The following is a 14,517-nucleotide window of genomic DNA, read 5'->3' on the forward strand; positions in this document are numbered from 1 at the left end:
TCAATATTCAAGGAAAGAACCTGAAAATTCATTGACTGCTCCGTTTTGCTTAAAACTGCAAAATGCGGAAAAAAAAAAAAAAAAGTACTAAAACTGACTGCACTGTAAACAGGAGCTTAACAAGCTCCATCTCCATGATTTTGCTTAATGACAGATTGCAAGCAATTATCAGGTGCAGGTCGTTTTTATTAGGTCAACATCTTGTTCACCTGCCCAATCTTTCTTGTATTCACGTTGCTGCCTCTCGTGCTCAGTTATGGTATTGTTGGTGTACAGTACAATTTGCCTCAGCAGTGACCTTTTATGTCAGGGAGTTATGGCGAGAAATTCTAGCCACTTTAGCCCTTGGACATATGCCATGAGGAGGAGGACCCAGGGACGACCCAGAACATGCCAGCTAGCAAGACTGCTTCCTGGTTAACACGGGAAAGCCTTGGGATCCCCCTGGAGGAGCTGGATGAAGTTGCCGGGAGAGAGAAGTCTGAGTTTCCCTGCTGAACTGTCCTCAAATGAAGTGGAAGATGATGGATGGATGCATAATCATTAATACTTTATTTTTAGCCACATTAGAGGCAACCATAAGTCTTTCATTGGAAAAACTAGTACAATTAGCTCCAATTTTGCAAATATTTTACCTGTGTACACTCAACATAAGATTGACTTTTTAGGCCCATTTCGTGATTTGACCCCCCCCCAAAAAAAGCCATTTGCAAATCCACAAAAAAATTTGAAGAGTTATCATGCCTTCAGTAAATACCTTTAAAACCCTGTGACAAAGACAAATACTAGAAAAAGGGATGTCCCAATGCTGATTTTTTAAAATTTCTGGTCCGGTTTCTTTACACAATGTTTTCCCGATACCATTTATCAAACACCAGTAAAAAAAAAAAAAACTATTTTTTTTATATTAAACCAAGCTCTGCTGGTACCTCCTCAAGAAAATGACACAATGCTCTGTTACCGTAATTTTCGGACTAGAAGCCGCTACTTTTTTTCCCTACTTTAGAATCCTGCGGCTTATAGTCCATTGCGGCTTATTTGTTGATTTATTTGGGTTATTTGGATCTGACAGCGGCGTCATAAGACTGCCATAATTATGACATGACACAAATATGGGCATTTATGAATGCTTGTGACAGATGTCATTAAGTGTCATCTAGCAAATTATGTCTCTCACTCCATTTATGTCCAGCTCGGATCTCAAAAATGAGATAATTTGCTGAATGGCACAAAATGACGTCTGTCACAAGCATTCATTGAGGCTCATAGTAGTATAATGTCATAAGTATGATGGTCTTATGACAGTCTTATGGCGCCACTGTCAAAAAAAGTGTTGCCAAATATCATAACTAGCAATTAGGGCTGTCAAAATTATCGCGTTAACGGGAGGTAATACATTTTTTAAATTAATCACGGTAAAATACTTGACGCAATTAACGTACATGCCCCGCTCAAACAGATTAAAATGACAGCACAGTGCAATGCCAACTTGTTACTTGTGTTTTTTGGAGTTTTCTTGCCCTCTGCTGGCGCTTGGGTGCGACTGATTTTATGGGCTGAAGCACCCATGAGCATTGTGTAATTATTGACATCAACAATGGCGGGCTACTAGTTTATGTTTTGATTGAAAATTTTACAAATTTTATTAAAACGAAAACATTACTTTCTATAACTTGTACTAACATTTATCTTTTAAGAACTACAAGTCTTTCTATCCATGGATCACTTTAACAGAATGTTAATAATGTTAATGCCATCTTGTTGATTTATTGTTATAAAAAACAAATAGAGTACTTATGTATTGTATATTGAATGTATATATCCATCTTGTGTCTTATCTTTCCATTCCAACAATAATTTACAGAAAAATATGGCATATTTTACAGATGGTTTGAATTGTGATTAGTTACGATTAATTACAATTAATTTTTAAGCTGTAATTAACTCGATTAAAAATTTTAATCGTTTGACAGCCTTACTAGCAATTCATGAAACAACAGGAACAGTATCTGAAGAAATAATTAGCACAGAACATGAATTTTAATTGTAATCTGTAGCGCTGCAATGCATGCTAAGAGTCATGTTGGACGACAACAGCGTTGACAGCAGTGGTTGACTGTCTCCCGCAAGGGAGCAGTCATGGCCAAATGAAGTTTTTTGAAGCAATGAAGCTTTGCAGCCAATTGGTCAATTGGTTCATTTGGTCTTGTGACAGTCTTATGATGCCGCTGTCAAATAAAGTGTTACCGGTTAATATCATTTGGTGTAAATATCCCATAATACAGTGAGGATAGCTGCGGCTTATACTCTGGTGCGGCTTATCTATGAACAAATGCCTTTTTTTCGTGTCAAATTTGGTGGGTGGCGGCTTATAATCAGGTGCGCCTTGTAGTCCGAAATTTACGGCACTATCATTAGTTTCTAAAGAGTAGTAGTCTCGCTCAGCGGACATATTTGCCTATTGGTTTGATTTACAGCTGCCGAAAAGTACGACGGCGACTACTGGATCAAATGTGATCTCGTGATCAAATCCGATACTCCTAAAATAGCCGTATCGATTGCCATTACCGAGTAGGGGATCGGGACATCCTTAACTAGAAGTATTTTGCAGTTATCACAGAATCAGGAAAAAACTGGAACAGAGCAGAGTCTCTACTTGATAGTCACCTTGACAGTTAAATGACACATACACTTTTGCAGCGTGTAAGGGGGAAGCACAAAGTTGAGTGTTAACATGCAGTCAAGATTCCATGAAATGAAGACAAAACTCATCCACTAATGCAGTGCAGGACATCGGTATAGGCAAATAGCTGGCCTCAGGTCAATGGAAGCTTGATCTTTTACACCAATAGCTCCTTGAGCCCTTGTTGATTGATGCAATCCAGACCATAAAAAAATTAGGGTTTACTGGGAGAGCGTGAGGTGAACACTCCTGAGGCCTCCAACATGGTTTTTCTTCGTGCAGTCTCTTTGGCTACATTATGGTTTAGTCGTCTTAAGCGTTCCTATAGGACAGAAGAACATTTGTATTTCACTGCTTTTGTGAACTACATGTCATTACAGACGTTTTATCTGGTTGCGATTTCATTACATTTACTCTCTTTTAACTCACGGACTGCCATTGACGGCCAAATAGATTGGACGTCCAGCCGAAAGACATCCTTAGCGTTGTCAATGGCAGCCAGTGAGTTCTCTTATTTGTCCAAAAATAAAATATACAGTGGGGCAAATAAGTATTTAGTCAACCACCAATTGCGCAAGTTCTCCTACTTGAAAAGATTAGAGAGGCCTGTAATTGCCAACTTGGGTAAACCTCAACCATGAGAGACAAAATGTGAGAAAAAAAAAACAACAGAAAATCACATTGTTTGATTTTTAAAGTATTTATTTCCAAATTAGAGTGGGAAATAAGTATTTGGTCACCTACTAACAAACAAGATTTCTGGCTGTCAAAGAGGTCTAACTTCTCCTAATGAGGTCTAATGAGACTCCACTCTTTATCTGTATAAAAGACACCTGTCCACAATCTCAGTCAGTCACACCAAAGAACTCTCGAAGAACACCAGAGACAAAATTGTAGACCTGCACCAGGCTGGGAAGACTGAATCTGCAATAGGTAAAACGCTTGGTGTAAAGAAATCAAGAAGACCAACAAAAGAAGACTGAATTGCATCCGAAGAACACCATCCCCACTGTGAAGCATGATGGTGGAAACATGATGCTTTGGGGCAGTTTTTCTGCAAAGGGACCAGGACGACTGATCCGTGTAAAGGAAAGAATGAATGGGGCCATGTATCGAGAGATTTTGAGCGAAAATCTCCTTCCATCAGCAAGGGCATTGAAGATGAGACGTGGCTGGGTCTTTCAGCATGACAATGATCCCAAACACACAGCCACGGCAACAAAGGAGTGGCTTCGTAAAAAGCATTTCAAGGTTCTGGAGTGGCCAATCTCAACCCCATAGAAAATCTGTGGAGGGAGTTGAAAGTCTGTGTTGCCCAATGACAGCCCCAAAACATCACTGCTCTAGAGGAGATCTGCATGGAGGAATGGGCCAAAATACCAGCAACAGTGTGTGAAAATCTTGTGAAGAGTTACAGAAAACGTTTGGCCTCCGTTATTGTCAACAAAGGGTACATAACAAAGTATTGAGATGAACTTTTGGTATTGGCCAAATACTTATTTTCCACCATGATTTGCAAAGAAATTCTTTAACAATCAATGTGATTTTATGGGGGGGGGGGTTCCACATTCTGTCTCTCATGGTTGAGGTTTACCCATGTTGACAGTTATAGGCCTCTCTAATATTTTCAAGAGGGAGAACTTTGGTGGTTGACTAAAATAAATACTTATTTGCCCCACTGTATATATATTCACAGGTAGTCCTCAGGTCACGACGGACCCGACTCACGGGATTTCGACATTACGAGTCGTCGTTTTTTCTTTTTAATGTCGGCTTTTGTTTTGTGATGCATGCTTTCATTTTGGCGCAGGAAGTGTACAGCAGAAAGCGAGCGCTTGTTCAGACGCGCCGCCCATCCCACACACGTCCACACAGAGCAGCCGAGTGACACAGCGTCTACATGGCTCTGGAGAGACAGAGGTGACAGCTTGAGCTCACATTTGTTGCTTGTGAAGCATCCTGAGGCGACAGCTGTATATAGCCCCTTTTGTACTGTTTATTGTGCCTTTTCAATTGTGGTGGAATACTTGGGGCGTGATTGTTTTTGATGATGTGCAGACGCTAACTGAGACATGCTAAGCGTTTGTTATTGCTGTATCAGCAGCTACTTGGAAACGCAAATTTGGATTGCTGTTATTGAAGATGAGACTGATATCATTTCATTTTATTTCAGTTTCATTATGCAAGTGTTATTGATGTAATGAGCAGCTGAATAAAGTCAGCAAACTACATGTACGTCTGACATCGGCATTTCAGAGCTTAGCTCACTGTCTAGCTAGGACTTAATTCCAATGTCTTGACGAGGACAATACAATGACGTATAATACATGTTTTTGGATAGTTTTTTTTTTTTAACTTTAGAGGGTGTTTTGAGGTATTTAAATGATTAATTCAGATTTACACGGAAATCTTGGTTACATCTCCAGCGCAGGAACGGAACCCATTCGTAAACCGGGGACTACCTGTATTTTGAAATCACACAACACTAACCTGAGCATTCTGCAGTATGTTGTTTACAAGTACCACTCTTCGTCTTGCATTCAGAAGTTTCTTTACATATGGATCCAGATCTAGCACTACCTTTTGATGTTCATTTATTCTGCATAATTCTGTAAACAAAGCAGGACAAAAAAAAAAAAAAAAAAACAATAATAGGCAAATGATTCATGGTATCGATTACGCTAACATAAACCTAAACTTCGTAAAGTTAAGCGGGGACATTAAAGTCAAATGTGTGTATGCGAGTATCATGTTTGCGAGTCGTAAATGCGTCAATCAGCAAAGTTGAAATAGTAATAAATACCTGTGGCAAGGTTGTCTATGTGTTCCCTTAGTTCGACTTGACTCTCTCTGTTAATAAGAAGAAATTGCCATTGAAAAATCTGCTTAGGTCGAGCATATTGGGTCACGAGACCATTCATTAGCAGCAATGTGACGTTTCAATAAAGTCAAATTAAACGGATAATAATGACGGACATACCTGACAGAGTGCACGTGTAGGTCCAGTTGGTGAATGGCTGGTTTTAAGAGGTCGAGCATCCCCTCAGCAATCACATCTTTGCCACAGGAGCTGTCAACAACAACCGCGGTAGCCATTTTCATTGCGACTAGCAAAAGAACTACACCGGAAGTGGCGTCATCGTGACGCAGCGGCATATAACTTCTCCATTTTCTCCTAGGGACACATTCGGCTTCATAGGCAGCACCATTTTAAGAAATCGCTTCGTCAGAGCTTCTCCTTCACTTCTTCTTGTCGTTGTAGATTGTCAACCAGACGTTGTTTTTGTTGTTGTTCTTTTTCGGCACTTTTACAGTTTTGTGGGAAACATCGAGCTAAAGGGACAAAAAAGCAACACCCTCTCACTCGGCCTGCTTGTGTTGGATCAAGCTAGCTCTTGAAGCTAAACTAGCTTGGTCGCTTTTCTTGACCAATGCAACATTCATTGTAAGTCAATTCTTTTTCACCAATGTCACTTCTTTTATAGTAGATGTCGTTTAATGAGGCGGGGCCGATTGTTCAACTACATTTATGTAATATTGCTACAAACGTATGGTTGAAATGTATCTTTTACTCACATAAACATCTGTTCATTTTAAATCGTCACACATTTGTTGCCCTAATAGCTAGGCCTGTCGCGATAACAAATTTTAGTAGGCGATATATTGCCTCATAAATTATTGTAATATGCGATATTATTGCCTCTTTTTTTCCATATTTTTATTTTTCAAACCTATTCAACCACGAATATAGTGACAATACATCCTAATAAATCATCTACTGAAATGCAATAAATTGTTATTCTTAAATAAAACAAACTATATTAACATTTATAAATATAAGAATAAACATAATGCGTGATGTCATTTTAAGCTAGTTTTTAGTTTAAAAGCTAGTTAGGTGCAGAATATAAAATAGGTTAGAAACTAGGGGTGCACGTTATCCATTTTTTAAACCGATATCGATAACTTCCTGCTCCTCAAGGCCGGTACCGATACGATAACCGATAACATATATATAATTTTTAAATGTATATTCACATGGGTTTTTGAACACGTGTAGGCCAAAAATACTAGTGGTGGATTCAGCATAGATTTGCCTTTGACCTAACCAGAATTTTCATGATGACATGAACATTATTATAATGGACAGAACTAGCTCTTCAACGATTAATCAGTCAACTCGAGTATTCGACTAAAAATAAAGATTCAAATTCACTTTCGCTGCTTCGAGTATTTGTTTAATTAAAGTGGCGTTGTAATGTTTTATTTTGAAAGTGTTTGCATCTAGTTAAATTGATTTGGGTGGATACACTGCCCTCTAGTGTACCTTATTTCAAATGGCTGAATTCAGCTGCTCCATGTGAAGACCAACACAAGTTTTTGTTTGCGCTCATGTTTTTTTTATGCATTTGTAATTTAGTGTATAGGTATATTTAGTAGGTTTTTTTGTGGGACTATGTGAACATTTGTTAAGAGCATTATAAAAAAAAAAAATCGTTTCATAGCATTTAAGCTAGCGGACTTTTGCTATGAAAGTTAGCCATTGTTCTTTTGTTGTACATAGATCCTTTTTTTTTTTTTTTTTTTAAATATTTGGTGCAAAAGGAGAGGAGACTTTTGTGGTCTTGGTCCATGAAACAACTCAAACGCACACATCCCAATCCACCGACATCGTGCCAGAAATATTATATATTATCGGGCCTATTAATAATGTTATTGGATTTATTGTGATGACGTCATAATTCCTATTATTGGACCGATAATTATCGTGCACCTCTATGAGAAACCCACTGTCATTTTTGTCGTCTGCCAATTAGAACCCTTTAAAAGTGTTCATTTGATCCAAAATGACTGTTATCTTGTCCTGCAAAGTGCGCATGCAACAGATTTGAAGCCAAATTATTATCATTTATTACATTATATTATCATTGCCAATCACATTTTTCATAATGGGTGTCATATTAAATTTATTCTCAGTGTAGAATCTGAAGTATAGGCGATTGCCTCCAGAAAACATGCTTTTATTTTGAAATGTTCACGGGAAGTATGTTTACTAAGCCACTAACCTTAAGCTTTACACTCAGTAAAAAGAAACAAAAACAAAATGCACTTCTCCTTCGTCATGCATGTTGCATCAGTAATAGATTTTTTTTTGCCTCTGGCCACAATGCTTGCAAATTCGTTAATCCAGCGAGTTTTGATATTCAATGTGTCGTCTTTTAACCGAAATTTTGCGTTGTGGAGAAGACTGTCAATGTTTTATATCAGATTAAAGTAGTTGGTACGTTGTCATTTTTCCATTAGCCTCAATGTAGCAGTGCTTATGTTTTACAATGTTTAATATAGAAGTGTTTCCTTATTTTCTATGTCTGAACTTTAATTCCACGGCGTGTTGATGGCCAATAAACATGTGTGAAAGCTGCTGGAGTCTCATATGTAATCAACACGCACGTGTGCCTAGTGCACGCTATACACGCACGCACATATAAACGATAAATTGCAGCCGGGAAAATTACCGCCGTTATTTTTGTTTACCGTGCGATAATTGTACTTATTGCATATCGCGACAGGCTTACTCATAGCACTGTGTTTTGTCTACTTCGTGTATACTGGAAACGAGTACTGTTTTGAATACAAGGAGTCTGTGTTGTACAAGGTCACTGATTTGTCCACATTTTCTTCACTCCAGTATTTTTCCACTGTTTTTCATAAAGCGGCTGGCTCTAGCCTACTGTCTGCTATAACGACAAATATAAATCTCAAAAGTTACCTGTTTGGGGCTCTCAGGAACTGGCAGGACAAAATAAAGTATTTATCTTAGGTGATTATTGCTGTCTTTTTGTTCCTGAATTGTGTTTCGCCATCTCCTTGAACCTGTAAAAAAAGAAAATCTGCATTTTTCTTTTTCACACTCCGACTTCAACATCTTATTATTCTGTTTTTTTCTTTCTCCCAGGAGCCTGCAACAGAATTCAATCAAAATGAGTGCTGCATCTTCTCAAAAAGTGGTCCTGAAGAGCACCACCAAAGTGTCCCTGAACGAGCGGTGAGACGCCATGCGCCCTGTCGGCAGTTTATCACCAGACCCAAGGGCCGCCCTTGGTGTTTTGGAAGTCCTTGTGCTCTCTGAAGAAGGCTACTGTCAGGGACCTGCCTCAAAATGGATGCCGTGTAGAATATCCCCTGTCTGTGCACTGCTCACTCAGGCTCGTTGGACCTGCGAACATTTTTTATGTGCGTAAAATGAATTAAGAATGTAGCGAGGCACTAAACGCGCTCACCCCAGGCCACATGTTAAGTGTGAGCAGTGCACAAAAAGGACTAAAGTGGTACTAAAATGGCCCAGACCACGGTCCTAAAAATTCCTTGGCACTCGCACTCCCTGTAATGTACTGTATACATGAAGTATACACAATAGAAGGGAGTGGATATGCACTTTTAATAGGCTAAAACAAAAGGTTCTCTCTCTCAAACCAGCTGCAGTGAAGCATTTTTCTAATCTTTCTCTTCATCTATACATATTCAGGTACTCGGTCCTAGCTTGGACGTGACAAAGCAGCCTTCCCTGCTGCGTTGCATCTGCGTCACGGTCCTTGCTGTAAGAGGCCGAGTTGCCAAATAGTCCGTGGCCTCTGCTACTCCAGGACGACCCAATGAGCCAGTCGGCTCGAGGCCAGTAAGTGGCCATTCTGCTCCCTTTCTTTCTTCCTGTTGAATTCACATCTTTCTCTCCTCTCTCTCTCTCTGTCAATCTACTTTGCTTCTCGTGCTCGGTTTGAAAAGATGTTAAGAGAGAAGCGAGTGCCAGCAAATGGAATGTAAATGAGCCACGGCAGTAAGTGTGGCCGCATCCATGACGTGAGAAATTGATGTGGAACCCTGCTTCCTCCTCTTCTGTGTGCCCTGTCCTCGTCTTTTACGTCCTCTTTTCCCTCCCGCCTTCTAAAGCTTCACTAACATGCTGAAGAACAAGCAGCCCACCGCGGTTAGCATTCGAGCCACCATGCAACAGCAGCATATGGCCAGTGCACGCAACCGCCGGCTGGCCCAGCAGATGGAGAATCGACCGTCGGTGCAAGCTGCTCTGAGTCACAAACAGGTATGTGTTCTTGGGGTCATTGGACTTTTTATACAACCCTTAGCAAAAAGAGTGAATGAACTCGCCAGTCTCGGACGAACACTCACTCAAACATTTTATTATGTAGAACAAACTCTGTTAAAAAGCTTGAAAAAACAATGAATTGGTTCAAAAGTGCAACTCTTTAGCATTCAGAAACACTAACAGAAATGAATAAAAAACATTGTGGTGGTCAGTAAATGTGACTTTTATAGAGCAAGTGCAGGGAAATGAATATAGAATCACTCCATTCTGAGGAAAAATATATGGAATCATGAGAAACAAATAACAATCAAAACAATCTCTTGTATTTAGTAGCACCACCTCTGGCTTTTATGACAGCTTGCTGTCTCTGAGGCATGGACTGCATGAGTGACAAACTGTATTCTTCATCAATTTGGTAACAACTCTCTTTGATTACAGTTGCCAGATCATCCTTGCAGGTCGGAGCCTTGCTGTGGAACATTTTTTTCAATTTCCACCACAGGTTTTCAATAGGGTTGGGATCTGGGCTATTTGCAGGCCATGACATTGACTGGATGAGTCTTTCCCCAAGGAATGCTTTAACAGTTTTAGTTCTGTGGCATGATGCATTGTCATCTTGGAAAATGACAAACATATTTTCAATTGAAGGGATAAGAAAGCTGTCTAAAATTTCAATGTAAACTTATTTTTTGAAGATTTAACCACAGCCATTATCATGGACTGAGGGAATTTTGATGTTTTCTTCAGGCAGTCATCTTTGTAAATCTCACTGGAACGGCACCAAACAAAAGTTCCAGCATCATCACCGTGTCCAATGCAGATTCTTGACTCATCACTGAAAATAACCTTCATCTAGTCATTCAGAGTCCATGATTGCCTCTCCTTAGCCCATTGCAGTCTTGTTCTTTTCGGTTTAAATGTCAATGATGGTTTGCTTTTAGCTTTCATGTATGAAAATCCCTTTTCCTTTAGGCCATTTTGCACGGTTCTGTCCCATAGCTTGACTCCAGCTTCCTCCCATTTCTTCATTTGTCTTGTTGTACATCTTCTGTTTTCAAGACATATGGCCTTTAGTTTTTTGTCATCTCTGTTGTTGGAACCATGATCCTTGTGAATCCACCTGGTCCAGCAGCCCTCCAAGGTGTGATAACTACACTGTTTTTAACTGCTGACTAACGAGCAGATCAAATCTGAGGCAGGGGCCCAATTAAGGAAAGGAAATTGACTGGGTTTGTCTATATTCTCAAAATGGAGTGATTCCGTATTTTCTTCTTCAGAATGGCGTGATTTTATATTTCCCTGCACGTGCTCGATAAAAATAACAATTACTGACCACCACAATGTTTTTTATTCATTTCTTTTAGTGTTTGAATGCTAAAGAGTTGCACTTTTGAACTCATTCATTCTTTTTCCAAGCTTTTTATCTGAGTTTGTTCAACATAATGTCTGAGCGAGTGCTCGTCCGATACTGGTGATTCCATACTTTTTGCAATGGGTTGTATTGTGGCGGGCAGGGCATCTGGCTGTCCGACTGCATCCGACATTAATGTGGAAGTGGTTGGCTCGCCTCACACGGACGAGCTGTGACTATCGTTTATTGACAACATTATCTCGGACGTTGATATTTACATCGCGAGAGATTTTCTTCTGTAACATCTGCTCTTCTTGTAACTAGAGTTGCCCGATAATATCGTCCGACGAAACGATTTAAAATATCCGTTTCGGAAGCTCGCCTTGTTAAATGCTAACGCGAATGCTATGTTAACACTACGAGTGACATTTAGTGTGTGGCGATCACTCTGTAAACACCTTAAAAGGCTAAAGTAACATTTCATATTCTTTTTTGCTAAGATACATTCATTAAAAACATCACCCTGATTACAAATCAAGCAAGCCTGAAGCTCAACTGTTTCCGCCTGCCTTGAAGTGTCCGTAGGCATTGCGGGGTCCTTCCCCTTGCCCTCCTCGGCGGCTGTGCCGCCCACACGGATACCTGGTTACCAGGTGGATGGAAGACTGTCAGGAAATGATCCTAATATATGGGCATTTTAACTGTGCTGCGGTCCTCTTCCTCGCCTGAGACGCTGGTATCCCGAGCTTGGCCATTTCAGCTGTGCAAAAGTGTTTTCAACTGACTGTATGGCGTCGATGTATTTACGTCATCAATAGTTGACGGTATGTTGTGCTAGTCGACGCATTTACGTCGTCATCTAGTTGGGACAGCAGAATATATACATTATGTATGCTGCTGCTTTTTCCATTGGATAATTTTATGTTGTGAACGCTAACCTAAGCATTTCATGTAGACAGTCTGCTTCGGGAGTTTTTGAGGCTCCGTCTCATACCTCTCCTCAAATCCTGAGTTTGGATCGGTCCTCAATTGAAAAGCGCTCACGTTTTGAAATGGTTTGTCAGAGCCTGAAGCAACGACTGGGAAAGAGCAACATCCAAGCCAGGTTGGGTCGTCCGATCGGCATGGGGATGCGCGGCGGGGCCTTCGGTGGCCGAGGAGGCATGCGCGGGATGAGCAGAGGACTTCGAGGAAGAGGCAGAGGAGCAATGATGAGAGGTGCTCTTTCCCTGAGAGGTGCGTATTCAGATGTTGTGTTCTCCAAATCCTTGCCACTGTCGTTCTCAATGCTTGGACTTGTATTTATTTATTTTTGTTAATGTAGGAAAGCGAATGGCTCCGGGTTTCCCTATGCGCGGCCGTGGCTTTGCCGGTCGTATGGCCATGCGTAGAGGCGGCCGCCAACGTGGGGGGATTCCCGGACGAGGGGGAGCTATGGGGAGAGGAGGACCCCGTGGAGGAGCCAGAGGTACTCTTGTTTCAGTCTTTCTCTAAGCAGTAGGGCTGCAGCTATAGATTATTGTAGTAGTCGATTAATCGATTACCTACTTAGTTCGAATAATCGAGTAACTGGATAAGGAACAAAAAATTAAAGTCTGTCCACCCTGTTTGTGCCCAGGGCGCGGCGGTCTCCGCGGTCGTGGCGGATTTGCCGGCAGACGCGGCCGCGGCAGAGGCGTCGGCCGACCTGCAGTGACCCGCGAGCAACTGGACAACCAGCTAGATGCCTACATGTCAAAGACCAAAGGCCATCTAGATGCCGAATTGGATGCCTACATGGCCCAGGCGGACCCGGAGAGCATGGAGTGACACTGCACTAAGTTACCGCAAGAACTGTACAGCTCCTTTTAACACATACTGTGTAGTGATGTTGACTTGGTGTCAGAAATTGGAGGGAGCGCATAAACAATCCGGGACTCTTTGGACAAGCAGAAAATCACTTAACACTGAATGTGCTTTCTTTCCACGTCTTTCTACAGCTTTTTCGTTATACCCGAACAGTATGAATGGACTTTTATAAATCTTGGAAAGAAAAAAAAGTTTTAATGTTTTATTTTGTCCTTTTAAAATACGTTGAAGGTCTTATCACACTTGTAATTTGTCACTTCCTTGACTGTTTCTGGCATATGGTTAACACACCTAGAATTTGTTCCTCATACATTTTTGTTTGAAATGTTTCATAAGTTATGTAAAAAAAGTCAAAACGAAGCTTTCTTTGTAGCCATTTTTTTCCTTTTCATGTCTATATGAAGGATTTTGAAATCTTTTTGCCCTTTTGGGTTCCAGGTAGCCAACATGAACTGAAATGCTTCCAATTTTTGAAAGACTCCACACTCAACATTTTGCACATTTACTTTTGAATAATCAAGACAAGCTTGATGTATTATTTTCGGCGAATCAAAGGTCGTGTCTTATGTTATCAGGAAATTGATTTGCTTTGGACTCCAAAATGATCATGGAAAAAAAGGGCGCACTATGTGTTGTCTTGCGCTGTAAATTTGGCCCAATTATGAAGAAGGCGATGCATACTATGTGACTTTTGGATAATCGCAGAATGTACATCAATTAGAATGTAATGGTAGCCTTGAGTTGTTGTCCCCCAAGACTTCAGGGTTACATGAAGACAGGAGTTGGAAATCACAAGCTAACGAGTTCCATCCACGTTAATACAGGTGTGTGTGGTTCTGAAGGAATAACATAAGACATTGCCATTATGAGTTAGCAGATGTCTAGCAAACAAAGCACAACAAATTGAAAGAACATGAGTGGTAATAGTATTATCATTAAGGTTAAACCATTGCTATTACTAAACAATAACAATGAATTAACAAGTATTAAGATGATAATAGACACTCACTTGGTGTTAGACGCACACAATGACTTGGGATAGAACAAGGAATTGTTACTAGTATGGATGGAATGAGCAGAGCAACCTCATCTCTTTCCATGGGGGCAAAAAAAGTTACTCCTCTCACGGGACTAAGGAATCCTATTCTGCCCTCTGGTGGGCGAAATAACTAACTACAAGGAGAACTAGTCTTCAGAACAGTGACTTCTGAAATTATTTAAAAGTTATTGGCAGCTGAATAATGAACGGGTATGACATTAGGAAATAACATTTTAAAGACTATTCAAATGTTTTTTGTATAAACCTCACAAATATGAACAAACCGTACTAGTTTGCAGCAGGAATACGCATTTTTGTGATAGCTAATCTTGGGAACGACTTTTACAAAATAGTTTTCATAATTGGATATATATTTATAAATATACTTAAAAGCAACACCATGACGCTATCCAATGAAGCAAACTAGAAGTATATTTAAAAGTAACGGAAATAATAAATTAGCTAGTCAGGAAGCCGGAAGAACAAATTTGCAT

General features: G+C 40.2%; 2 protein-coding genes across 2 annotated transcripts; one reads left to right on the top strand and one right to left on the bottom strand.

Moving 5' to 3' along the window:
- Positions 1 to 149: 149 nt before the first annotated feature.
- Positions 150 to 5,824, bottom strand: snapin (SNAP associated protein). The gene is made up of 4 exons (XM_057828543.1): positions 5,664 to 5,824; positions 5,487 to 5,533; positions 5,174 to 5,292; positions 150 to 3,005 (listed from the first exon to the last, which is right to left on the bottom strand). Exons 1-4 carry the CDS (start codon positions 5,783 to 5,785, stop codon positions 2,898 to 2,900), a joined length of 396 nt encoding a protein of 131 aa, XP_057684526.1. The 5' UTR covers positions 5,786 to 5,824; the 3' UTR covers positions 150 to 2,897.
- chtopa (chromatin target of PRMT1a) lies at positions 5,815 to 13,344 on the top strand. Its single transcript, XM_057828542.1, has 6 exons — positions 5,815 to 6,128; positions 8,640 to 8,729; positions 9,632 to 9,782; positions 12,201 to 12,372; positions 12,461 to 12,604; positions 12,755 to 13,344. Exons 1-6 carry the CDS (start codon positions 6,115 to 6,117, stop codon positions 12,943 to 12,945), a joined length of 762 nt encoding a protein of 253 aa, XP_057684525.1. The 5' UTR covers positions 5,815 to 6,114; the 3' UTR covers positions 12,946 to 13,344.
- The last annotated feature ends 1,173 nt before the right edge of the window (positions 13,345 to 14,517 follow it).

The sequence above is a fragment of the Corythoichthys intestinalis genome, chromosome 22 (genome assembly GCF_030265065.1).
Source record: "Corythoichthys intestinalis isolate RoL2023-P3 chromosome 22, ASM3026506v1, whole genome shotgun sequence".
Taxonomy (NCBI): Eukaryota; Metazoa; Chordata; class Actinopteri; order Syngnathiformes; family Syngnathidae; genus Corythoichthys; species Corythoichthys intestinalis.

Excerpts from the sequence above, each read along its gene's own strand:
- chtopa (XM_057828542.1), top strand. Across the intron at positions 8,730-9,631 it reads AAAGTGTCCCTGAACGAGCG|CTTCACTAACATGCTGAAGA; the intron begins GTGAGACGCCAT and ends CGCCTTCTAAAG. Across the intron at positions 9,783-12,200 it reads CTGCTCTGAGTCACAAACAG|AGCCTGAAGCAACGACTGGG; the intron begins GTATGTGTTCTT and ends ATGGTTTGTCAG.
- snapin (XM_057828543.1), bottom strand. The coding sequence starts at position 5,785 with ATGAAAATGGCTACCGCGGTTGTTGTTGACAGCTCCTGTGGCAAAGAT. Across the intron at positions 5,534-5,663 it reads CTACACGTGCACTCTGTCAG|AGAGAGTCAAGTCGAACTAA; the intron begins GTATGTCCGTCA and ends TCTTATTAACAG. Across the intron at positions 5,293-5,486 it reads CATAGACAACCTTGCCACAG|AATTATGCAGAATAAATGAA; the intron begins GTATTTATTACT and ends CTTTGTTTACAG.